We start from the raw sequence: 25,826 nt of genomic DNA, 5'->3' as shown, positions 1-25,826 counted from the left end.
TCTGGCCGCGCTGCAACTTGCACCGGCGGTGGGGGTGTGTCCCCGCGCGGAAGCCTCTGGCCCCTCACTCACCACAGGCCACCCCGCGCCGTCACGAGTTCCTTGGGAATGGACCAGAACGCCATTCCTGAGAGCTGGAAGGGAGCCCGGCGGGGGGCGGGGGCAGGAGGCCTCCCGAGGAACCATTTCCCTTCTATCGAGTATTTCCAAATCTATTATTTATGAACCGCCTCACTTAGGGGCCCCCCTGCGCTCCCAGGGCATCAAAGCAGGTTTGCAACCGCAAAGGGCGACCCGTGTGGACGCACGCGCGCCTTCTCCTGGCTGGCTGCGCTCGAGCGGAACTAGGGGAGGCCTCAGTAAAAAGGGGCACCCGCAGCTCCCCCCAGGGATAGGCGGAGGGCGGGGTCCGAGGGCGGCTGGGACTTCTCTCAGATCGCCTCTGGCTGCGGGGCCCAGATGGAATCAAGGAAAAATCTGTGCAGGTTGGACAGGCTTTGGAGCCCGGAGGAAGGGAAGGCTGCGAGGCAAAGGCACTTCTGAGGTAGTGCAGTTCTCGGGGATCGAACGCCTCAATGTACAGGTGAGGAAACTGAGGCTCTGAGAGGCATACCCTGAGTCACAGACCCTGGCGTTTCCTGCCTAGACCGCACCCACCCAACGCTGTCAGGAGGCCCCTGTCCTGGGCTGGGTTAACTCCAAAAAGCACCCTCACCTGTGCAGGCCACGCCCTCCTTGGGTTCTGCGCCCCCACCGCTGGGGACCCGGTCCTGTGGATGGGAGAAGGCCATGTATTTATGGAAACGCTTAATCCCTCGCCAGCCCCAAGGAGGCTGAAAGCTCACCACCTAATCTCCTCTCCCTGGAAGCGCCTTCCCATGCCGGTGGGGTGCACCCCAGACCCACGTAGAGTGTATTTTCCCAGCCCAAGGTGCAGGTTACCTCTGGAGACTTGAAATGGGAGCGTCCCGTCAGTGGACACTGAAGAGAGCAGTGATAGTTCATGCTTACGGAGCGCTCCTCGTGCACCAGACCCTGCGTTTTCTGTTTTCATCCCCTGACCAACTCTCCAACGAAATACTGTCAGCCTCATTTTAAAGATGAGGAAACAGGGCTGGGCACAGTGGCTCACGCCTGTAGTTGCAATACTTTGGGAGGCCAAAGCAGGAGGAGTGCCTGAGGCCAGGAGTTGGAGACCAGCCTGGGTAACATAGTGAGTCCCCCCAGCTACAAAACATTTTTTAATTAGCTGGGTGTGGTGCATACCTGTAGTCCCAGCTACTTAGGAGGCTGAGACAGGAGGTTTCCTTAAGCCCAATATGTTGAGGCTACAGTGAGCTATGATCACACCACGGCATTCCAGCCTGGGCAACAAAGGGAGACCCTGTCTCTTAAAAACAACAACAACAACAACAACAACAACAAAAACCCAAAAAATTAAAAAATAAAAATGAGGAAACAGAAGCTTGTAAAGGCAAAGTCACTGACACAAGATTACATGGCTGGAAAATGGCAAGGCCAGGCCTGGAACCCTGAGCCGTGGTACTGAATTGCTCTTAACTACAGTGGAAGCCAGGCTAGGCCTCTGGGCCTGCTAAGTGTAATCCCCTATCGTTAAAAAGATTAGTAAGTGATGATGGGGCCCAGGCACAGTGGCTCACACCTGTGATCCCAGTGCTTTGGGAGGGTGAGGCAAGAGCATCACCTGAGGCCAGGAGTTTGAGACCAACCTGAGCAACATAGTGAGACTCCTTTCTCTAAAAAAAAAAAAAAAAAAAGAAAAAAAAAAAAGATTAGTAAGAGATCGTAAACCAAAAAAAAAAAAAAAATTCAAAGCCTCCCAGTCATCTGAATGGACCACTCCCCTTGGCTAAGGGCATTCCAAAGTTAACCTGAAAAGCTAGTTCAGGCTATGATGGGAAGTGGGGTCAGACATGCCTCATTATACTCTGTTGCCTTTTGAAATTCAGACCCAGCTGACCAGCATTAACATCAGTGCAGACCTTTAGACTAATAGGACAGTCCCTTTAAGTCTGATAAGAAACATGTACAATCTATTCTCTCTCAAGCCAAACCCCCTATCGTAACCCAGACATTCCTTTCTATTGATTCCAGGTCTTTAGATAATAACTCTTGGGTTTTTTTGTTGTTTTTTGTTGAGACAGAGTCTTGCTCTGTCGCCCAGGCTGGAGTGTAGTGGCGTGATCTTGGCTCACTGCAACCTCCACCTCCCAGGCTCAAGTGATTCTCCTCCCTCAGCCTCCTGAGTAGCTGGAATAACAGGTGCGTGCCACCATGCCCAGCTAATTTTTGTATTTTTAGTAGAGATGGGGTTTTACCCTGTTGGTCAGGCTGGCCTCAAACTCCTGACCTCGTCGTGATCCACCCACGTCAGCCTCCCAAAGTGCTGGGATTACAGGCATGAGCCACTGCGCACCCAGCCCAGATAATAACTCTCTCAACCATTTGCCAGTCGGAAAATCTTTGAATCCTACGACCCAAAAGCCATGTCTCCCCATCCCACCTACTTCCCCCTTCAGTTGTCCCACCTTTCCAGATGAAACCAATGTGTGTGTGTGTGTGTGTGTATATACACACACATATATGTGTATGTATATACACACATATATGTATATATATATGCATTCATGTCTATGTATATATATACATATATATATGCATATTTTTTTTTTTTTTGAGTTGGAGTCTTGCTCTGTCACCCAGGCTGGAGTGCAGTGGCGCAATCCCAGCTCACTGCAACTTCCACCTCCCGGGTTCAAGCAATTCTCCACCTCAACCTCCTGAGCAGCTGGGATTACAGGCGCCTGCACCACACCTGGCTAATTTTTTTGTATTTTTAGTAGAGACGGAGTTTCACCAAGTTGGCCAGGCTGGTCTTGAACTGCTGACCTCGTGATCTACCTGCCTCAGCCTCCCAAAGTGCTGGGATTACAGGCATCAGTCCTTGTGCCCGGCTGGAACCATCGTATATGTTGTCTGTACTGACTGATACCTTGTGTCTTCCTAATGTGTAAAACCAAGTTGTAGCCCAACTACCTTGGGCACATATTCTCTGCGTCTCCTGAGGCCATTGGTTACTCATATTTGACTCAGAATAAATCTCTTCAAATATTTTACAGCTGATACTTTTTGTGGGCAAGATGATATGCCCATTGTAATAAATGTACATCAAAAGTGTGCACCAGGTCAAGAAACAGACTTCCAGACCCCCAGGACACCCCCAGCAATCCCTTCATGCTCCTCCTGGCCGTGGTTAGCCTATGGGTAGCCGTTAACCTGCCTTCTAACAGCAGACCCCTTTTATTTATTTTGAGACAGGGTCTCACTCTGTTGCCCAGGCTGGAGTGCAGTGGCATGATCATGGCTCACTGCAGCGTCAACCTCCTGGGCTCAGGTGATCCTCCCAACTCAGCCCCCCAAGTAGTTGGGACTACAGGTGTGTGCCACCATACCCAGCTAGTGTTTGTATTTTTCTGTGGAGACAGGATTTCACCACGTTGCTCTGGCTGGTCTCAAAGCCCTCTTATTTTTTGATAAATGTTTTTATTGATGTATAATGTACAGAAAGGTGCTCGAATCCTAAGGTGTTCAGCTCTATTATTTCGCGGTGGCCCAGAGTCGGCAGTGGGCAAGTATTTTGCTGTAAGTCACATGGCTCATCCGTGGGAGGCCAAGCAGGTGGGGATTTCGGTGGGCCTCCTGCCCCCACCCCATCCTGTTTCGCTTCCTGCTGGTGAAGGCTTCCTGTGGGCCAGGTGGAGGTCCTGGCCATTCGGAGAGGGGCTCACTGTTCCTGCAGGACCATGGCTAAACTGAAGGTAGCCCTCCCTTTTGCACGCGGTGGACCAGGATGAAAGCACATGAATGCTTGCAGTATTGCTTCCCAACCCAGTTCCTTTGGCTGGAATTGCAGGAATCCTAATCCTGCTGCAGAAAGAAAGTGGCTTTCCTAAAGAAGGAAGAAAAGCACCATGAGTGTCGTGAGCCTGCTGGGAGCCCCGCTTGCGCGCACTCTCTTCCCGGCTTGCAGCGTGACCAGGCCCAGAAAGCTGAAGGGGCTTACCCAGCCTCACCGACCACCCTGCCCCACTGGGATTGGAGCCCACTCACCTGGCAAACAGTCACATTCTTCAGCTGTGACTCTTCTTCAGCCCTACCCTCTTCTGGGTCCTCCCAGGAGGTCTTTGTTAGGCAAGCAGGGCAAGGTGCCACCGTGACTCAGGACCTCCATGGGGTTACTCTGATTTCATCTGGTAGGTGGCTCCGCGGGAACCAGTTCATTCACTTTCGCTGTCTGGTTCTCCAGGTCCCCATCTGGGACAGCCAGATGTTAGAAATCAAATGACCTTGAATAGGATGGTCAGATTCAGCAGATAAACACAAGGATAACTAAGTTATCCAGCTGAGTTTTTGTTGTTGTTTTCGTTTGTTTGTTTGAGACGGAGTCTCACTCTGCCGCCCAGGCTTGAGTGCAGTGGCGCAATCTCCACTAGCTGCAGCCTCTGTCTCCCAAGTTCAAGCAATTATCCTGCCTCAGCCTCCCTAGTAGCTGGGATTACAGGCGCCCTCTGCCACGCCCGGTTAATTTTTGTATTGTTAGTAGAGACGGGCTTTCACCATGTTGGCCAGGCTGGTCTTGAACTCCCAGCCTCAAGTGATCTGCCCGCCGCCTCATCCTCCCAAAGTGCTGGGATGACAGGAATGAGCCACCGCACCCAGCCCCAACTAAGTTTAACTGCAGATAAACAATGAATAGTTTTTATGAGTGTGTCTCATGCGATAACTGGGCATCCTGTATTTTACCTGGCCATCTCTCTCTGACCACTTCCAGCTCTAGATTTGTATGAGTCTCTCCAGGATGGGTTTATCTCATAGCCTAGAGCTGAACGTCTGTGATCCACAGAAGTAGTAACTGAAGGGAATCGGCAAACATCGGAGCCCGCTTTGAAGAGCAGGGTCCCTCCAGCCAGCGGGAGATTCTGTCCCTCTTAGTCACTGCTACGTCTTGGTTGCTTTTGACTTTATGAAAGAACACATCATTTTGCTTTTCTGTTTGCACTGAAAATCTGTAGAGGGTGAGCTGACAAGCAGTCATGTTGTGAGCTGGTAATTTGTGGCACCTGCCTTCAAGGCTGTTGCAAAAACAAACGCAGCCAACGTGGAAGTGGGACCTGTCCCTGGAGATGCTCTTGGTCTTAGAGAAGCTGTGTGGCATGACGTTGACATCTGATGTCCTCCTGTCTTGCCGCCCCTCAGGAGGCGGTGGACCTCTGCCAAGGAAGTCAGTTTTTATAATTGCCCATCCTTGTCACCAGAGAGAATCCCGTGACCATTTGGCGACAGGGAGATTTTTTTTTTTTTTTTTTTTTTTTTTTTTTGAGACAGAGTTTCATCTTGTTGCCCAGGCTGGAGTGCAGTGGTGCAATCTCAGCTCACCACAACCTCCAACTCCCAGGTTCAAGCGATTCTCCTGCCTCAGCCTCCCAAGTAGCTGAGATTAGAGGCATGCGCCACCGTGCCCGGCTAATTTTGTATTTTTAGTAGAGATGGAGTTTCTGCATGTTGGTCAGGCTGGTCTTGAACTCCTAACCTCAGGTGATCCGCCCGCCTTGGCCTCCCAAAGTGATGGTATTACAGGCGTAAGCCACTGCACCTGACTGACGGGGAGATTTTTTTTTTTTTTTTTTTGAGATGGAGTCTCGCTCTGTCGCCCAGGCTGGAGTGCAGCAGTGCCATCTCAGCTCACTGCAAGCTCCGCCTCGTGGGTTCACACCATTCTCCTGCCTCAGCCTCCCAAGTAGCTGAGACTACAGGCGACCGCCACCACGCCCGACTAATTTTTTGTATTTTTAGTAGAGACAGAGTTTCACCGTGTTAGCCAGGATGGTCTCACCGTGTTAGCCAGGATGGTCTCGATCTCCTGACCTCATGATCCGCCTGCCTTGGCCTCCCAAAGTGCTGGGATTTCAGGCGTGAGCCACCGTGCCTGGCTGCTGACGGGGAGATTTTTATGCCTGGGTGCAAGAAAGAACCTGTTCTTCTTCAAGCTGTTGTGCAAATAATTAACAATCTGATATTTCAAAGGGAGCATAAACAGAGCCCAATTCAATATGAAACGGAAGTTTTTCACACCCCTGCAAATGTGTGAAAAAGATAGAACATTTATACCTAAACTAGCAGTTCTTTTGGGCCCAACTGCTCCCATACCATCATGCCAAGCTAAGGGTATCCTCGCCTTAAATCTTTTTTTCTCCCATTAAATCTTTATTTTCTTTTTCTTTTCTTTTCTTTTTTTTTTTTTGAGACGGAGTTTTGCTCTTGTTGCCCAGGCTGGAGTGCAATGGCGCAATCTCGGCTCACCGCAACCTCTGCCTCCCAGGTTCAAGCGATTCTCCTGCCTCAGCCTCCTGAGTAGCTGGGATTATAGGCATGCACCACCACACCCAGCTAATTTTGTATCTTTTTTTCTTTTGAGACAGAGTCTCTCTCTGTTGCTCAGGCTGGAATGCAGTGGTGCGATCTCAACTCACTGCAAGCTCTCCGCCTCCCGGGTTCTCACCATTCTCCTGCCTCAGCCTCCCAAGTAGCTGGGACTACAGGTGCCCACCACCACGCCCGGCTAATTTTTTTGTATTTTTAGTAGAGATGGGGTTTCACCATGTTAGCCAGGATTGTCTCGATCTCCTGACCTCGTGATCCGCCTGCCTCGGCCTCCCAAAGTGCTGGGATTACAGGCTTGAGCCACTGCGTCCGGCCTTAAATCTGTATTTTCTAGTTACAAAGATACGTGTGTTTGTTTGTAACAAACTCAAACAATCTAGAACTCTGGTGTGTGGAATAGAACACTGCAACCCAGTACAGTGATGTGGGCTTCGCTTTAGTGTCTGGCAGCCCAGAGCTGTAGCTTGCTAGCCCTGGGTGCTGGGAGTCCCTGGACAGCTGTGAGCCCCAGCTCCTCATTTATAAAACAGGATGGTGATAATGTTTATCTCTTAGGGCATTGTTAGGGTTCAGTGGCATCGTTTTTATAGCAAACTTGGCCCAGAATGTGGCACATTGAAAACAGCTGGATATCTATCAGCTGATATTGTCATGATGATGATGATAAAGTTTAAGGTAACAGTGGCTTCCCCCCATGTTTAGACAACTGTATGGCTTCTATTCAGACAGATGTAGAATCAAAGCTGTAACTCCTCCTTGTCAGACATTTCAACTCATCTTAGGGGCCTCTCCCACGTAAGCAACTGTGGTCTCTGCAGGGGGCTGGCACCGGATCTGAAAGGGAGTGGACAGGGCTCTCCACACTCCCACATAAATTCACCCCCAACACAACAGGCCACACTGTGGAATTGGGGCCACGTAGTGGGAGTGACCTGGTGGTACCTAGCAGCAATCACACTGATGACAATGATGGTGAAGGTGGCAGCAACAATGATGACAGTGACAAGGATGACAGCAGTAGTGAGGTGACACCTGTCTTAGTCCATTTGTGTTGCTACAAGGGAATAACCAAGGGTGGATAATTTATAAAGAAAAGAGGTTCATGCCAGGCACTGTGGCTTACGCCTGTAATCCCAGCACTTTGGGAGGCTAAGGCAGGCAGATCACCTGAGGTCAGGAGTTTGAGACTAGCCTGATGAACATGGAGAAACCCCATCTCTACTAAAAATAGAAAATTAGCCGGGCATGGTGGCGTATGCCTGTAATCCCAGCTACTCGGGAGGCTAAGTCAGGAGCATCGCTTGAACCCAGGAGGCGGAGATTGCAGTGAGCTGAGATCGCACCATTGCACTCCAGCCTGGGCAAAAACAGTGAAACTGTCTCCAACAAACAAAAAAATTTGGCTCACAGTTCTGCCTGCTGGACAGGAAACATGGCACCAGGATGGTGAGGGCCTCAGGCTGCTTCCATTCAAGGCGGAAGGTGAAGGGGAGCCACAGAGATCATGTGGTGAGATGGTGGCAGCAAGTGGGAAGCAGGGAAGGCGCCAGGCTCTTTTATTTTTTCTGAGACGGAGTCTCGCCCTGTCACCCAGGATGGAGTGCAGTGGCATGATCTCAGCTCACTGCAACCTCTGGCTCCCGGGTTCAAGCGATTCTCATTCCTTAACCTCCTGAGTAACTGGGATTACAGACATGCACCATCATAGCCAGCTAATTTTTGTATTTTTAATAGAGATGGGGTTTTGCCATGTTGGCCAGACTGGTCTCAAACTCCTGACCTCAAGTGATCCACCTACCTCACCCTCCCACAGTGCTGGGATTACAGGCATGAGCCACCACGCCCGGCCACCAGGCTTCTTTTTAACAACCAGCTCTTGCAGGAACCAATAGGGAGCAAACTCATTCATTACTGTGAGGGTGGCACCAAGCAAGCTGTTCATGAGGGATCGCTCCATGACCCAGACACCTCCCATCTGGCCCAGTGCTCAGAATCAAATTTCAACATGAGGTTTGGAAGGGACAAATATCCAAACTATATCAATAAGAATGATGAGAACAGTGATGATGATGAAGATGATGGTGATAACTCTGTCACAGTCCCTATCCTGGAGGCTGGTGGCTCAATGCCTGTTTGGCGGAGGAGGACACAGAGCCTGGGGGACCGAGCCCCAGCACCTCAGACTCGGGAGATGACTTGCTCGAGGTGACACAGCTCCTCTAGACGCCCGATTCTTTCTTGTCCCCTCAGCCAGTCCTGTGCCCACCGCCTTCGTGCTGTCTTTGAAGAGAGGCAGAAGCAGGATGACAATGAGGGCAACTGCAGGGACCCTGTGGGAGATGAGAAAACTTGCCGTGTGAAAACTCTCCATGTGGGAGTTCCACACACCCCACATCGAATTGTCGTATGTGGACGTAACCACCCTCGACGCTGCACCTGCCTGATCCTCACTGCATCCTGCCCCCAGTGTCACCTGAATCCCAGCTGGAGCTGCTCCTGGTCCCCCATCCTCTGGTTTGCTTCTTCCCTCCTTCCCTCCCTGCCTTCCTTCCTTTCCCCTGTGTGGTTTGAGGTGAGGGTCTTTCAAGTTGCAAGACAGCTGTTCAGACAAAACCTGTCAGTTCCAGACACCTCTTCTGGGAGGTGGTGCTGCCAGGCACGGCGTAATACAGATCCTTTGCTCGGCCAGAGCCTGGCCCCAGGAACGCATCTCCACCAAATCATAGAAGCTACTGGGAGGAAAACGGGATCCGACGCACATGCCGCCGCCCGCTTCCCGCCCTGGGAGACCATGGTGGGGAGCCCAGGCATTGCGCAGACTCTCATTGAGCTGCCCTGTCTCTTCTGGATGTTGCCTTTCTTTCCTTTTTAAGCCTTTTTCTTGAAGCAGTTTCAAAGTTAAAGAAGAGTTGTGAGAATATGAAGAGGCCCTGCAAATACCCTTCGCCAGAAATGAACATTTACCTACATGCGCGTCCTGATCTCTCCCTGCACACGTATTCGTGCATATCATTATGTTCCTGCTGAACAATCTGAGAGTTAAGTTACGGAAGTGATGACTCTTGAGCCCAGACATGTCAGTATATATAGTGTATATTTTCTTTCTTTCTTTTTTTTTTTGTTTTGTTTTGTTTGTTTGTTTGAGGGTCTCACTCTCTCGCCCAGGCTGGAGTGCAGTGCCACCATCTCCACTCACTGAAACCTCCGCCTCCCAGGTAGCTGGGATTACAGACGCCCGCCACCATGCCTGGATTATTTTATTTTATTTTTATTTTATTTTATTTTATTTTATTTTATTTTTTGAAATAGAGTCTCGCTCTGTCCCCCAGGCTGGAGTGCAGTGGCACGATCTCGGCTCACTGCAAGCTCCGCCTCCCAGGTTCACGCCATTCTCCTGCCTCAGCCTCCCTAGTAGCTGGGCCCGCCACCACACCTGGCTAATTTTTTAGATTTTTAGTAGAGACGGAGTTTCACCGTGTTAGCCAGAATGGTCTCGATCTCCTGACCTCGTGATCCACCCACCTCAGCCTCCCAAAGTGCTGGGATTACAGGCGTGAGCCACTGTGCCCGGCCACGCCTGGATACTTTTGTATTTTTGGTAGAGAGATGGGGTTTCACCATGTTGGCCAGGCTGGTCTCAAACTCCTGACCTCAGGTGATCTGCCCACCTCAGCCTCCCAAAGTGCTACGATTACAAGGTGTGAGCCACCATGCCTGGCCGTCAATGTATATTTTCTAAGAGCAAGGACCATTTCTTTTCTTTTCTTTTTTTTTTTTTTTTGAGACAAAGTCTTCCTCTTGTCGCCCAGGCTGGAGTGCAATGGAGTGATCTTGGCTCCCTGCAACCTCTGCCTCCTGGGTTCAAGCGATTCTCCTGCCTCAGCCTCCCGAGTAGCTGGGATTACCGGTGCCTGCCACCACGCCTGGCTAATTTTTGTATTTTTAGTAGAGACAGGCATTTCACCATGTTGGCCAGGCTGGTCTCGAACTCCTGACCTCAGGCACTCCACCCGCCTTCGCCTCCCTAAGTGCTGGGATTAGAGGCATGAGCCACTGCCGAGCAAGGACCATTTCTTACAGAACACAGTAAAATAATTAGAATCAGAAAACTTAATTTTGATCCCATACTGTCACCTAAAATACAGTTGTTTCTCTTTTGACCGTTTTATTACTTCTTTTCTTTTTTTGAGACAGGGTCTTGCTCTGTCTCCCAGGTAGTGCAGTGGCACAATCACAGCTCACTGTAGCCTCCACTTCAAGGAGGCTCAAGCGATCCTCCTACCTCAGCCTCCTGAGTAGCTGGGATTACAGGCATGCACCACCATGAGTCGTTAAACTTTGTATTTTTTTGTAGAGATGGGGTTTCGCCATGTTGCCCAGGCTGGTCATTACTTTTCAAACAAACACACCAGTATGTCATGCTCTCCTATCTCCCAGTCTCAACAGTAAACAGCATCCCGCTGCTCTCATGGTGGCGCCTCCCTGTGCCCCACAGCATTTTGTTGTTGTTTTACTGGAGTATTTTACAGCAAATTCCACACATCATTCCATCTGTGAGAACTTCCGTACAGATCACTGGTTTTCAAACCCTGGGTTGAGATGTGTCAAAATCCGCCAGGTGGGCTGTGATCAATGCTGAACAAAGACAGGATAAAAGGGAATAGATGATAAAATCCGAGTACATTGTGCAGGGCCGGTCTGCACTTGGTTGGGATGTTGAGTCTGTCTTACCAGCAGCCACGGTCCAGGGAGGTTTGGGAACCTTGGCCAGCAGAGGCCCTGGGGCTCTGTGCAGCTTTCCCTCTGGCTTATTTGTGGTTGATCCTGACGTCAGGGCTGCAGGACCCCTTGGCAAGGCTGGCGGCAGGAGAGCCAGCATGGTCGCAATTGATGAGGGATGGAGATGAGGTCTGCTCCACCCTCCCCTGTTCCTGGAAGCTCTGTCCCCTGGGGACTCCAAGACTTCCCAGGTCTGCCTGGTCACTAAAAGCATGGGCTCCAGACTCCAAAGTTCTGGCTTCAAATCCCTGCTCTGTCACTTGCTACCCAGATGACCTTAGGCAAGTTAACTAATTTCTCTGTGCCTCTGTTTCCTGTGAGATGGGGACAGGAACGGTCCCAACTTCATGGGGTTATTGTGAGGATTCACTAACGACGAATACACATAAAGGGCTCTGAACAGTGCCAGGCGCATGGTGAGTGCCAGGAAATGTGCCTGTCACTCCCACAGGCCTGGGCCCTTATCCCTCAGCCCCAGCCCCACTCCTCCGCTACCCCTCACTCCTCCCGTAGGGAAGGATTCTCTTTCCTGCATGTGAGAGTCCTGCAGGGAGCTTTTAAAAATCCCAGTGCCAGGCCAGGCGCGGTGGCTCACACCTGAAATCCCAGCACTTTGGGAGGCTGAGGTGGGTGGATCACCTCAGGTCAGGAGTTCGAGACTAGCCTGGCCAACATGACAAAATCCCATCTCTACTAAAAATGCAAAAAAAAAAAAAAAAAATTAGCTGGGTGTCATGGTGCACGCCTGTAGTCCCAGCTACTCAGGAGGCTGAGGCAGGAGAATCGCTTGAACCTGGGAAGTGGAGGTTGCGGTGAGCCAAGGTCGCACCACTGCACTTCAGCCTGGGCAACGGAGTGAGACTCCGTCTCAAAAAAAAAAAAAAAAAAAAAATCCCAGTGCCAGCCACACACCAGACCAATTGCCCCAGAATCTCTGGGGGTGAGACTCAGGCAGCAAGCAGCATTTTTTTTTTTTTTTTTTTTAAGAGACAGGCTCTTGCTGTCACTCAGGCTGGCGTGAAGTGGCACAATCAAGGTTCACTGCAGCCTCAACCTCCTGGGCTGAAGTGATCCTCCCATCTCAGCCTCCTGAGTAGCTAGGACTACAGGCGCAGGCCACCACACTTGACTAATTTTTTAAAAATGTTTTATAGCCAGGATGTCAATCTTTTGGCTTGCCTGGGCCACACTGGAAGAAGAATTGTCTTGGACCACACATAAAATACACTAATGATAGCTGATGAGCTAAAAAAAAAAAAAAAAAAAAAAAATCACAAAAAAAATTCGTAATGTTTTAAGAAAGTTTACGAATTTGCGTTAGGCCACATTCAAAGCCGCCCTGGGCTGCAAGCGGCTCGAGGGCTGCGGGTTGTACAAGCTTGTTTTTTGTTTTTTTTGTTTTTGAGATGGAGTTTCGCTCTTACTGCCCAAGCTGGAGTGCAATGGCATGATCTTGGTTCACTGCAACCTCCATCTCCTGGGTTCAAGAGTTTCTCCTGCCTAAGCCTCCTGAGTAGCTGGGATTACAGGCACCCACCACACACCCAGCTAATTTTTTGTATTTTTAGTAGCGATAGGGTTTCACCATGTTGGCTAGGCTGGTCTCGAACTCCTGACCTCAGGTGATCTGCCCACCTCGGCCTCCCAAAGTGCTGGGATTACAGACGTGAGCCACCGCACCCAGCTGTAAGCTTGTTTTATAGAGACAGGGTCTTCTTATGTTGCCCAAGTTAGTCTTGTACTCTTGGCCATAAGTGATCCTCATGCCTCAGCCTCCCGAAGTGCTGGGATGACAGGTGTGAGTTACCTAATCCGGAAGAAATGGTATTTTGTAAAGCTCCTGGGTGATGTGCGGAGGCTGCAGTGCCCAGCTCTTCTTGGCTGTAGTGTGGATGCAGGTTCTGAGTGGGCAGGGCCAGCTCAGGGCCGAGACTCTGCATGCACAGTTCCCGGGAAGCCTGTGCTGCTTGCTGTTCCATGGGCCATTCTGGGAACAGCAAGGCCCTGGAGAAAAGGCCTAGCTGGAAACCTCGACCTCCTTTCCCTCCCTCTCTGTCATAAGGGACAGCAGCAGCTGACATTGTTCCGACTTTTCCTCTGTCCCCAGCACAGATCACTTCCCCACACTCAGTTCTCACTGCTGCTCAATGAGACCGTTATGTGCCTCACCCCTTTTTAAAATTTTTTTTTTTCTCGAGATGAAGTCTCACTCTGTCGCCCAGGCTGCAGCGCAGTGGTGCGATCTTAGCTCACTGCAACCTCCACCTACAGGTTCAAGTGATTCTCCTGCCTCAGCCTCCTGAGTAGCCGGTATTACAAGCACCCACCACCATGCCTGGCTCATTTTTTTATTTTTAGTAGAGATGGGGTTTCACCATGTTGGCCAGGCTGGTCTTGAACTCCTGATCCACCCACCTCAGCCTCCCAAATTGTTGGGATTACAGGCGTGAGCCACTATGCCCGGCCAATTCATCCCATTTTAAAGACGAGGAAAGTGAAGGCTTGAGATAAACTATCCGTGGTCACGTGGCTGGGAGCTGCCGAGGTGGGGCCTGGCCCAGCTAGTGCAGTGGCGAAGCTTCAGAGACCACTCCTAAGTTGGAATGGCCGCCTTTCATACGCAGCTGGCCCCAGCCTGTTCCCATCAGTATCTCTCGCTTTCCCTCCCTTCCCAAGGCCCCCAGTCTATGTCTTGGTGGTATCTCCCACCCATGTCTTACTAGCTCCACCTGGACTTCCAGCTCCTTCTCCTCCAAACCCTTCCCGACCTGCCGTCTTCACATTCACCTCCCCGATTTCTGGCCCAGAGCAAGCATCTCTGACCTCAGCAGGCACAGGAATCCCCGGGGCCTTGTGCGCCTGGTTGGGCCTGAGCTGCTGCCTTGCTCCCCAGTCTCCGGGTTGCTGGTGCTACCAGTCCACCAACAGCCTGCAGATGAGGGCCAGGCCCGGGCTCTCCTCACAGGCACTAGCCACACACCCCTCTAGAAAGCAGACTTGCTCCTTGGCGTCTTCAGAATAAGCTCTTAACTCCAAACCAGCCCCCAAAATCCCAGGTCCAACCCATCTTTGGCTTCTCCCCACCTGTGTCTGCCTGACCTCCCATCCCCTGGGGCTCCTCCCACGGATGGTGCCTTTATCTTCCTCTGGATCTCTGCACACTACAGGCCCCTGTGGGGTGGGGCTCCAGCCTGGGGATCAGGACAGTCCTGGGTTCGAGTCTCAGCTCCACAGTCCCTAGTAAGCTGGTAGCCTTCGGCAGGTGCCGCCACCTCTCTGAGCCCTGATTTTTGTGTCTGTGAAGTGGGGACAGTAATAGTACCTTACGGGGCTGTTACTGAGGAGTGAGTGTCAAGAGCACGCGGGGGCCCTGCACCACTGGCTGCTGCTTTTATTTTTCAATTGCTTAGAACTTGGGATGCCTCATGTTGCAGGAACATCATGAGAACACTGGTTGGAACAATTCTAATACCCTGTGGGCTGGGGGGCCACATGTCCTCTATAGCTCAGGCTGTCAGGTCTCCAAAGAACCTGCATTAGGGAAAAAAAGAAAAAAAGGCAGCATTAGAACGGGAGGTACACCGCCATGGGGGCCTCTGGGCCACCCCCGAGCCCTGCTGGCAGGTCTTCACATCTCTGCAGCTGCAGCCGTCCTGTGGCTCTTGAAAGGAAAGGCTTGGTGGTGTCGGTTCCCCATCATCAGTTCACTGCAGCCTCCGCCTCCTGGTTCAAGTGACCTCACGGAGCCAGGGCTGCAGACACCGCCTTGGCTTCCTGTATATTTAACTTTGAGGCACCCGTAAGTTTTTTCCACCAGCACAGACTCCATCTTTGAGCAAATCCAGCCCAGATGTAGTTGACAGGTGGCGTGACCTGGAGGCCGGTGGTTTCTCTCCACCACAACCTCCTGTTTTGCACTCATCAGGGCCAAGGGTGGGGGCCTGGCCGCACGTGGCCAATACAAACAAGTCGCGCCCTCCCCTCTTTCAACTCTCTCCTCTCTCCACAGGCCTGCAGAGGTGCCGACATGGGGCTTAAGATGTCCTGCCTGAAAGGTAAGGCCTGAAGCTCTGCCCCCACCAGCTCTCATGGCAGGGGGTGGGCTGGGCTGGGGGGCAGGAGGGCGGGGAGATGAAGCCCTCTGCCCTGCAGAGGGAGCGGGGCACCATCCCTTAAAGCAGTCCTGTACATAGCAGGTGCTCTAAAAATGCTTGTCCTGACTCTGAGCACCCCTCCAGGCCTTCCATTTCACTAGCAGTGAGTGACTGGGAAGGTGGCAGTGCCCTGGGGCCTCATTTTCCCCCTCAGGGTGCCTAATCCCAGGCTGTGGAGAGTGAGGGAGGAGGAGGCCTTTGCGAAGGAGCCAGGCACACGCTGGGCTGTTTGCTTTCCCGAGGACACACCCGGGGCCTGTTATCACCCAGACAGGAGGTCCAGCGTCCAGGTGGTAGGAGAGAAGGCCAGCAGAAGAAAGTTCTAGAAGGACACAAAACCACTGAAGGGTGTTGTGGGTGTTGGCAAAGACAGCCCAGACTTCTGTCCTGTGTGTGGATGGCCCTGGGGCACGTCAGACCAATGTGGCAGGAGACCTCCCATCTCAAGTCCATTCCTGTCCCTCATCTTTACCTTGGTGACAGTTGCTTTGGTCTCCCCAGCCAAAAATCTGGGAGTCACATGGGTGGCCCCTGGTCCAGACCCAGCGTGCCCACCTGCTCTGACTTGCGGTCCTGCTGCCTGAGACCGCCTCTGGCTGGCTCCAGGTGTCCCATGGCCAGTTGTGTGAGGGCTGGGTTCCTAGCCTGCCCCGGGGCCACCTGCCTGACCCCAGCAGCCCCTTCCTGGCAGAGGCCACCTACCCACCTGGAGGGGTGGTTGAGAGCTGAGCCAGGCCTGGCATCAGTCTGCATGGTGTGAGTTGTGGTCTCACTAATGCCTCTGTGAGACCTAGATCAAGGGCCTCAGTTTCCTTGTCGGTAAAATGGGGATCATGGCGGACCCGTCTCGGGTCACCAGGAGCACGAGAGCAAGGCCTGGCACACCCTGGCGGTGGCTGCTCTTAATTAATTGTATTATTTCCTTCCTCAAATTCACCAGGTTCTATAGCCCATCCTTTGGGTTTAGGCAGGCTTAGGGCTTTTAGATGCATGCTACAGAAGCGGATACTAGTTAACGAGGAATTTACTGGAAAGTCGAGGGGAGCCCACAGGAAAAGTGAAGTAAGGAGGCGTGAAGAGGCCCCTGCTGGGAACCGGGATGAAAGGACCACCTTCAGGTTCCCAGGCTTTGAGGAATCCGCTCCAGGAGAGCATCTGATTGGCCCAGTTTAGGTCTTAGGCCCGCCCCCTCGGCATGGAGGGAGGTGCATCTTGATTGACAGCTCCTCCAAGACCGCTTGCAGAGAGATTGGTTCCCCTGGTGAAAATCGGGGTGTGGTTTACTAAGCGGGATGGGATGCCGGACAGTCACAAACAGCCCGGGTCTCCTGCAGGGCCTGGCTTCCTCTGAGACTCCAGGCTGACCCCACAGAGGAGTGGGGAGATGTTTGTTCAATGAGTATCTCTGAGTGGCTGAGGTTGATTCAGCAGCAGACAGTGGCTGAGCGAGTCAAGCCTAAATCCTTGAACCTTGAGGACTTTCTTCCCTTAGATATGAGTTTCCCAGTGCCTGGCACAAAGTAGGCATTGAGGATACTTTTCTGCTTTAAAAAATAATATATATCACATAAAACTTACCGTTTTAACCATGAAGTATACAGGTTAGTGGCATTAAGCACGTTCACAATGTTGTGCAACCATCGCCCCACCCATCTTCAGAATGAAGATTTCATCATCTCCACCTGAAACTCTGTCCGCGTTAATCACTAACTCCCCGTTCCCTCCCCAGCCCTTGGCGGCCACTATTCTACTTCCTGTCACTAAGAATCTGCTCTAGGGACCTCATGTCAGTGGAATCATCCAGCGTTTGTCCTTTTGTGTCTGGTCTCCGTCACTCAGCGTGGCATTTTCTAGGCTCATCTGCATTGAGCATGCGTCACTGCTTTGTTCCTTTTCACGGCTGAATAATATTCCACCATGTGGACAGACCGCATTTTCTTTATCCACTTCTCCAATGATGGATACTGGGTTGTTTCCACCTTTTGGCGATTGTGTCAGGACATGTTTGACGAAGAAACCAGGCCCCTGGAGGTATCTCTGGGACCACTTTTCTTCCAGCCCACGGCCGACGCTTGATCAGGAAGGTAGACCAAGACTCTGCAGATCCTGACAGTGCCTGGGAAATGCACTCCCACCTCCACCCACCCCCGGCCCTTCGTGAGTGAAAGCACAGGCAGCCAGATCAGGGCTCGTGGGGCTGGGAGCTCTTAAAAGGACCGCCTTCCTGTCAGCCCCAGAGCTGCTAAGTGTGCTAAGTGCTGGAACAGTGCCTGTCCCGAGTGTGGCTTGTCCCTCCATTTTTCATGGCTGGCTTTGGTGCTGCCCGGCCCTGCCCACCCCTACTCGCCCAGCCTGGGTGTCTGGAGGTGATGAGGCCCACATAAGCATGGGAGTGACTCGGGGAATGGGGATTAGGGGGGCCACAACTCTTTTTTTTTTTTTTTGAGATGGAGTCTCGCTCTGTCACCCAGGCTGGAGTGCAGTGGTGCAATCTCAACTCACTGCAACCCCCGCCTCCCGGGTTCAAGCAATTCTCCTGCCTCAGCCTCCTGAGTAGCTGGGATTACACGCGTGTGCCACCACACCCAGCTAATTTTTGTATTTTTAGTAGAGATGGGGTTTCACCGTGTTGTCCAGGCTGGTCTTGAACTCCTGACCTCAAGTGATCCACCTGCCTCAGCCTCCCAAAGTGCTGGGATTACAGGCGTGAGCCACCACACACGGCCCAGAGAGAATCATTTTAACTCGACATTTGAAGTAGCCAGCAACTCTGTAACATGGGGTCTTCTGTCATCTGTCCTAGGGCTGCCAGAAGAGATGACCCCAAACTAGGTGGCTTAAAAGAGGAATTTATTCTCACACAGTTCTGGAGGCCAGAGGTGTGACATCCAGGTGTGAGCAGGGCGTCATTTCTTCTGGAAGCTCTAAGGAGGCTCCTTCCTGCCAAGCTTCTGGTGGCACCAGCCATCCTTTGGTTTGTGGCCACTTAGCTCCAGCCTCTGCCTCGTGGCACATGGCTTTCCTCTTCTGTCTTCCCTTCTCTTTTAAGGACAACTGTCATTTGCTTTAGCGCCCACCCTAGTCCAGAATAATCTCATCCCAAGATCCTTAACTCAGTCACATCTGCGGGGCTGCACGGTGGCCCATGCCTGTAGTCCCAACACTTTGGGAAACTGAGGCAGGAGGCTCTCTTGAGCCCAGGAGTTCAAGACCAGTCTGGGCAACATTGCGAAACCCCATCCGTACAAAAAATACAAAAATTATCTGGGAATGGTGGCATGCATGCCTGCAGTCCCAGCCACTTGGGAGGCAGAGGTGGGAGGATCCCTTGAGCCCAGCAAGTCAAGGCTGCAGTGAGCCGTGATCACACCACTGCACTCCAGCCTGGGTGACAGAGCCAGAACCTGTCTTAAAAAAAAAAAAAAAAGTGACATCACAAAGATCCTATTTTCAACGATGTCAGATTCCCACTCACAGGTTCTGGTTAGGTGTATCTTTTGGAGTGGGCACCGTTCAGCCCTGGATACGATTACTGTCACTCCCTGGGGCCTCAGCACTATATGCTGCCCAGGGCACCAGGAGGAGGGACCCGCCAGGACCCAGGCCCTCTGCCTCTCTGCTCTAGCCCCGCAGCCTGGCCCAGGGACTCAGCCCCACCCACCTGTTTCCAGGTGACCCTCCTGTACCATGCCCCAGCTCCAGGCCTCTCTGGGTTCAAATCCCAGCTCTGCCCCTTAATGATTTGGCCTTGGAGCAGGGCCAGCTTCACAGGCCTCTGCAGCTGCACAGGGTCCCGTGCTCGGTTTAATGCTCTTAATACATATTGAACAATGGGCCTCATATGTTCATTTTGCACTGAGCCCCACAAATTACACAGTGGGTCCTGCCTTAGGGCGAGTGACCTTGTATCTCTAGGCCTCAGCTTCCTCTGGGGTAAACTGAGGCATCCTGCATCCAGCCCACAGGTTTTATTGAGCGCTGGGTTCTGGAGAGGACTTGAAGAATCATAAAGATGGGACTCTGCCTGAGGACATACTATCTAGAGCCACACCATCCAGTAGAAATAGATTTTAACATTTCTAGCAGTCCCATGAATAAGGTACAAAGAAACGTGTACGATTACTTTTAATATATTTTATTTAATTCAGTATATTCCAAACATCATTTCAACGAGTGGGGTCCAGTTCACTGGTCTGGGACGTTCAGTCAGCTGATGTGGGGACATTCAGTTACCTAGGGGATTTAGTTTTGTGGTTTGGGGGATTTTGTTTCTGGTCCAGGGGCTTGTCTCATATAGGGGGGTTGGTTAGTTGGCTGATCTGTGGGCGTTAAGTTGTCTGGTTTGGGAGTTACTTGGCTGGGCTGGGGGCTTTACTTGGCTGGTCTTGGGGGCTTGGTTGGCTGGTCTAAGAGGGTTTACCTGTCTTGTGTGGGGGCTAATTGGCTAATCTGGGGGTTCAGTTGGCTGGACTGGGGTTACTTGGCTGGTCTTGGGGGTTTAGTTGGCTGGTCTGGGGGTTTAGTTGTGTGGTCTGAGGGTTCAGTTGGCTGATGTGGGGGTTCAGCGGCTGGTCTGGGGGTTCTGTTGGCTGATGTGGGTGTTCATTTGCCTGGTCTGCAGGATTTAGTTTGCTGCCCTCCTTTCCCTTCCCCTCCAGTCTGAGAATCTCTCCCTCTAGAACCAAAGTAGGTTTTCTGAGCCGGGAGGTACCTTGGCACTCGTCTTGCAAAGCCTTACATTATAGATAGGGCAATTGAGGCGCAAGGAGAGGAAGTGACCAGCTACGGTCACACCAACTAGAAATGAGACATGACCTCCTCTAGGGAAGCAGCTCCGAGACCCGTTCTTATTCCCTTAGGAGGCGTGGTTACGGGAGGCATGGGCTGAACCCACTCAACAGAGTGTGAGGGTCACAGTGGGTATGACATTCTTCCCTGCGGGCTTCATCTCACCCGCTCTGACCAGCCACAGCCACAGCCCCAGCCCTCACCACCTCCTCCTTCCTCAGCTCCCCCAGGGGCTCTGAGGCTGTGTAACTGCCCAGGAAGAGACAGGCCCCTTCCCTATTGGGCTGGCTTTGTGTCGATGGCACCCGACGTGGCTGGCTGGGATGGGGTCTGCCCACTGCTGGGCTGGCTTCTGTCTCTACCGTGAGTGACTGTCTGGTGGCTGCTGTGACAAATGACCACACACTGGGGGGCTTAAAACAGCAATTTTTATTCTGTCATGGTTCTGATATCAGCCCTGGCAGGGCCACCCTCCCTCCTCAGCCCCAAGGGAGGAAACTTCCTGCCTCTTCCAGCTTCTGATAGCTTCAGGCATCCTGGGTCCAGTCTCCGCCTCCGTCTTCATGTGGCCTTCCTCTTTTCGTGTTGCCCTGCATTCAGCCTCCCTCCCCTCGTCTTGTAAGGACACCAGGCATTGGATTTACAGCCCCTCCGCCCCCAAATCCAGGATGAGCTTATCACGAGATCCTTAACTGATTACATCTGCAAAGACCTCATTTCCAAATAAGGTCATATTCTGAGGTTCTGGGTTGATGTGAATTTGGGGGACACTAGTCAGCCCCCATCAAGTCAGTTGACCTCTGAGCTTCCCATGTGGGGGGCAGGAATGTGCTTCTCCTGTCTGGCAGCAAAGACTCTGCCCAAGGGTGGTAGATATTGAGAGGGTGGTATAGGAGGAACACAGCTGTGCCAACACCCCTTTGTTTCCGAGTCCAAAGGAGAGGGGCTGCAGAGTCCCTCTGCTCAAGGCCCTGGCCGTGGCGACTGTGACCCATGGGAGCGTCCCACAGGCCAAAGAACATCTCCCTCGTGCCTCACCCTATAAGGGCTGGCATGTGCTGGCATCAACAAGAACTGGGCATGGCACCCTCATCACTGTAGAGCTGAACTCTACAGACGGGGAGGCTGAGGCACCGAGGACCTCTCACTGGCTCAAGGCCACATGGCCAGTTAGGAGAGGTTGGCTCCACAGAGAGAAGGGGAAAAGGGGAGTCATCTCCTTGGTTCCCAAGCGCGCCCTCTCCAGGTTCCAGCAGGGCGGCACAGCCAAGGAAATGGCGTGGTCCTGCTGCGTGGTTCTCAGTGGGGTCCGGGACCTTCTGTATAGGCATCACTTGGGAACCAGTCAGACCATCAGATTCTCAGGACCCACTGGATCAACTGAGTCAGGAGCTCAGGGTTTTCAACACATCCTCCGGGGGGATTCCAGTGGCTGTGGCTCTGGGGTCAGAGATCCGAGTTCATATTCTGGGTCTGCCTCTGACTGACTGCAACCTTGTGCAAGTCACTTCCCATGCCCAGGCCTCAGTTTCTGTGTCTGTAAAATGGAGTGGCGACTGGGAAGATCTCCCGGGTCAGGTCTCGAGAGTTTTCTGAGATAGGCACTAAAGATGGCACCCAAGAAGGCTTTACACCTTCCTGCTGTGGAGGTGGCTGCAGGTGTGCAGGGGCCTCCGCAGGAAGAGTTAAACTGCAGGCATGGGCTTTCCCACTAGAGTGGCTGGCTGAGGCATCAGGGCTACCTGGGAGGACTCCTGTGATCTCTGAGGTTCTGTGGGGGCAGGGGGGACGGCATCAGCTCCAGCCTGGGTTAATTCCAGCATCACCATGGATGAAGGCTCCTGGGAATGAGACTGGTCCCAGCAACTGTCTTGGGGAAGGTCCCTTGGGGCTGCCTGGGGCTTGGTGGGAAAGACGAAGACTTTGTCCTGGGTTGGTAGTTTGTCATTGTTTTTTTTAAATAGACTTTATTTTTTAGAACAGTTTTAATTTACAGAAAATTGAAAAGATAGTATAGAGAGTTCCCACACACCCCACACCAGATTCCACTGTTGTTAACATCTTATGCTCACACGGTCCACTCATTACAGCAAACCAATCAATACAAATCCACTGTTATTTATTTATTAGTATTTTATTTATTTCTTTGCTTATTTACATATATTTCTGAGACAGGATCTCGCTCTCCCTCTGTTGCTCAGGCTGGAGTGCCCTGGTACCATCACAACTCACTGCAGCCTTGATCTCTGGGGCTCAAGTGATTCTCCTGCCTCAGCCTCCCAAGCAGCTGGGATTATAGGTGTACAACACCATGCCCAGCTCATTTTTTTTTTTTTTTGTAGGGAAGGGGGTCTCGCTTTGTTGCTCGGGCTAGTCTTAAACTCTTGGCTTCAAGCCTTGACCTCCCAAAGTGCTAAGATTACAGGCATGAGCCACCGCACCCGGCCAGATGCATTCTTATTAACTAATATCCACACTTTTTGTTTTTTTGAAACAGGACCTGGCTCTGTTGCCTAAGCTGGAGTGCAGTGGCACAACCTCAGCTCCCTGCAACCTCCACCTCTTGGGCTCAAGCGATTCTCCCACCTCAGCCTCCCAAGTAGGCAGGAGTACAGGCGAGAGGCACCACACCCGGCTAATTTTTTTGCATTTTTAGTAGAGATGGAAGTTTTACCATGTTGCCCAGGTTGGTCTTGAACTCCTGGGCTCAAGCTATCCTCCTGCCTCAACCTGCCAAAGTGCTGGGATTACAGGTGTGAGCCACCGCGCCCGGCCAGATCTGTTATTATTAACTAATGTCCACATGATTCCGATTTCCCCCATATATTTTTTCTGTCCCAGGATCCCACATGACATTTACTTGTCACACCTCCTTAGGCTCTTGGCTGTGACAGTTTTTCACAGACTCCTCATTTTTGTGGGGACCCCTGGCTGCCAGGCATGGCTGTGACTCCCTCGCTTAGGGGGCTCAGCCTGGGGGTGACTGGTGGTTGGCCATTATGACACCCGTTTTTCTGATTCGCCTTCAGAGGCTTGTGTCTAGCCCCTGGTCAACCCAAAACCCAGAATCCCTCCATATGGCCCCGTGACAGTGTGAATGCCTGGCTCTGCTGGCGGACAGCTGCAGGCCAGAATTGCGTGAGAGATTGTTCCTTCCACAAACGTTTCTTGCGTCCGTACCGTGCACTGGCCGCTGGCCCAGGTTCCGGGGCTACAGGGATGAACAAGGTGGTGTGGTCCTGGCCACTCAGAGTGTACAGAGGTGAGGAATGACCTTAATGCTAACTCAGTGCTGGATGGAAGCTAGCACCTGCCTACCCACGGTGGCTAGGGGTGGCATCACCCAGGAAGCACCCCAGCCTAAAGAGCTGGCCTGGCACAGAGCGGGGAAGGGGTGGCTGTTTCCGGTAGCAGAAACTCATGGGCACGGGCTGGGAAGCAAGCAGGAGCCTGGCATGCATGGTGGAGGAACTGGAGGGACCACAGCACCAGAGAGGATGGTAGCAGCCAGGTGGAGCCAGGCAGGGAATGTGGAGTTTCCATCCCTGGGGACAGGAGCGCTGTGAAATGGGAGGGTGAGAAAAACGTTCATTCCACTACTACATTTCAGCAGTGTTCAGAACAAACTGGAAATTCCATACATTTGAAGGGAGATAACATGGTGGAATCTAGTCCCCGCTGAACCAGGAGTTAGAAAATAGGCAAGGTCAAGCGCCCCACTTCCCTGAGCTTTCCTGTCCCCGTCTGTAAAGTGGGCTCAGGCTCCTGCCCACGGGGATCCTGGGCGAGGTCCTCACCCGCTGCCTGCCAGTGCCACTGTCATGTTCCAGGGGTCTTTGTCTACTCTGCTGACCTCCACACCCAAGCTGCGAACAGGAGCCAACACACAGTCACTGTTCCATGGTGCTGGATCCCTTCCACTGCGGGACAGAGCCCAGACGAGGGTGTGTCCCGGGCAACTCCTCACAAACATGTATTGAGTACCTGCTGCATGCCAGGCAGCACACTCAGCCCTCGGGATGCAGCAGTGGGCAGCACAGAGCTCCTGTCCATGCGGGAGAGACGGAAATGTGGAATAGTGTGTGTGAACAAACACACACCCAGCAGGCTGGATTTCGTCGTGGGCACTGTGAAGGGAATTGAGCAAGGGGGTGCAATTGAGGGGATGAGGCAGGGTGAGGGGTTCTCTGTGGTGCCGACACTGGAGTCAGCCATGTGGATGCAGGGAACAGTGTTCCAGGCAGAAGGAACAGCAAATGCAAAGGCCCTGAGTCAGGACCAAGCACACTGAGCTGGTGAGCAGTGAGGAGGCAGGTATGGAGGCCAGGCTGAGCTGGAGGAGCTGAGGTCCCTGGGGCCAGCAGGTGATAGAAGCTGAGGTGTGGATTGAGAACTTCAGAGTAATACAGGCCAGGCGCGGTAATACAGTCCAGCACTTCGGAAAGCCAAGATGGGCAGATTGCTTGAGGTCAGGAGGTGGAGACCAGTCTCGGCAACATGGAGAAACCCCATCTCTACAAAGAATAGAAACATTAGTTGGGCGTGGTAGCATGCGCCTGTATTGCCAGCTACTCAGGAAGCTGAGGTATGAGGATTGCTCGAGCCCAGGAGATGGAGGTTGCAGTGAGCCAAAATTGCCAAATTTTGCCAAATTGCCAAAACCACTGCACTCCAGCCTGGCAACAGCGCAAGACCCTGTCTCAAAAAGGAAGAAATACAAAGCACTGGAATCATTCTAGCCCAGGAGTCTAAACCTCCACCACACATCAGAATTTTCTGGAAGGCTTCCAAATGGATGCAGCCACTGCCCGTTCCCCAGAGGTTGAGATGAGGTTGGTGTGGATGGGTCCCAGGCACTGGTGCTCTAGGAGGCCTCCTAGGTGATTCCCCTAGGTGGCCCAGGCTGACAGCCAATGCCCTTGCCTTGCAGATGGGGCTGCAGTGGGGACTGGCTGCCCAAGGTAACAAGGAGCAAGTCAGCCTGGCTGGGAACCCAGGTGTGCAGGCTCAATTCCAGGGCTCTTTCTGGAACGTTCTGAACAGACCTCTGCCCAGGAGACAGGAGGTCCTGAGAAACACCCCCCTCCAGCCTCCCTTCGGCTCAGGGCAGTGGGGTGGATCATCAAAGCCTGTTTTAAACGAGGGAGCAGATGGCGTCTGATCTCGCCCCACCCCCTGCCCAGGGCAGAGCGGGCAGCCCTCCTGGCTCCCAGCAGGGACTTAGCCGGTCCCCCCCGTCAGTCACCCATGCTTAAGCTAAACCTCCAGCACCTGATGTCCTCAGAAAGGAGGGAGGCCAGCAGGTGGGAGACGAAGTGCCATTTCCAGCCGTGCCTGGGTAGGTCAGCCCGGCTGGTCTGCACCCCAGCACTCAGCGTTAGTATTCGGGTGATAGTTCCCAAGGGCGTTCTCCTCCTCCTCGCACTCCTGGCTCCGTGAGGGCAGGAACCATGCTGCCTTTTTCATCCCTGTAACCCTGATACCTGGCCCAAGACTTGGCACACACAGACCACGCAACAAATGTTTGCAGAATGAATGTACTCTCAGCCTTAGCCACCATACGGAGACCCTCCTCGGACTGACCCTCCCGCTGGCCGGGGTGGCTGCCCCATCATCCCCGTCATCCCCATTATCCTCGTCATC

At 52.5% G+C, this 25,826-nt stretch overlaps 1 protein-coding gene across 7 annotated transcripts in view; it reads left to right on the top strand.

Annotated features, from left to right (window-relative positions):
- C11H16orf74 (chromosome 11 C16orf74 homolog) overlaps positions 1 to 25,826 on the top strand; it is a 47,866-nt gene that overhangs the window by 5,659 nt on the left and 16,381 nt on the right. For 4 of the 7 annotated variants that reach the window (XM_063612521.1, XM_063612522.1, XM_063612520.1 and 1 more), the window contains one exon: positions 15,251 to 15,296. In XM_063612521.1, the coding sequence (XP_063468591.1) occupies positions 15,269 to 15,296 (28 nt within the window). In that variant the 5' untranslated portion in view covers positions 15,251 to 15,268. Of the gene's footprint in view, positions 1 to 485; positions 584 to 8,712; positions 9,536 to 14,983; positions 15,105 to 15,250; positions 15,297 to 25,826 lie in introns of those variants that run through there. The other 3 variants (XM_055232693.2, XM_063612519.1, XM_063612523.1) reach the window with 3 other exon arrangements.

The sequence above is a fragment of the Symphalangus syndactylus genome, chromosome 11 (genome assembly GCF_028878055.3).
Source record: "Symphalangus syndactylus isolate Jambi chromosome 11, NHGRI_mSymSyn1-v2.1_pri, whole genome shotgun sequence".
Taxonomy (NCBI): Eukaryota; Metazoa; Chordata; class Mammalia; order Primates; family Hylobatidae; genus Symphalangus; species Symphalangus syndactylus.
This window is presented reverse-complemented; position numbering and strand designations above follow the sequence as displayed.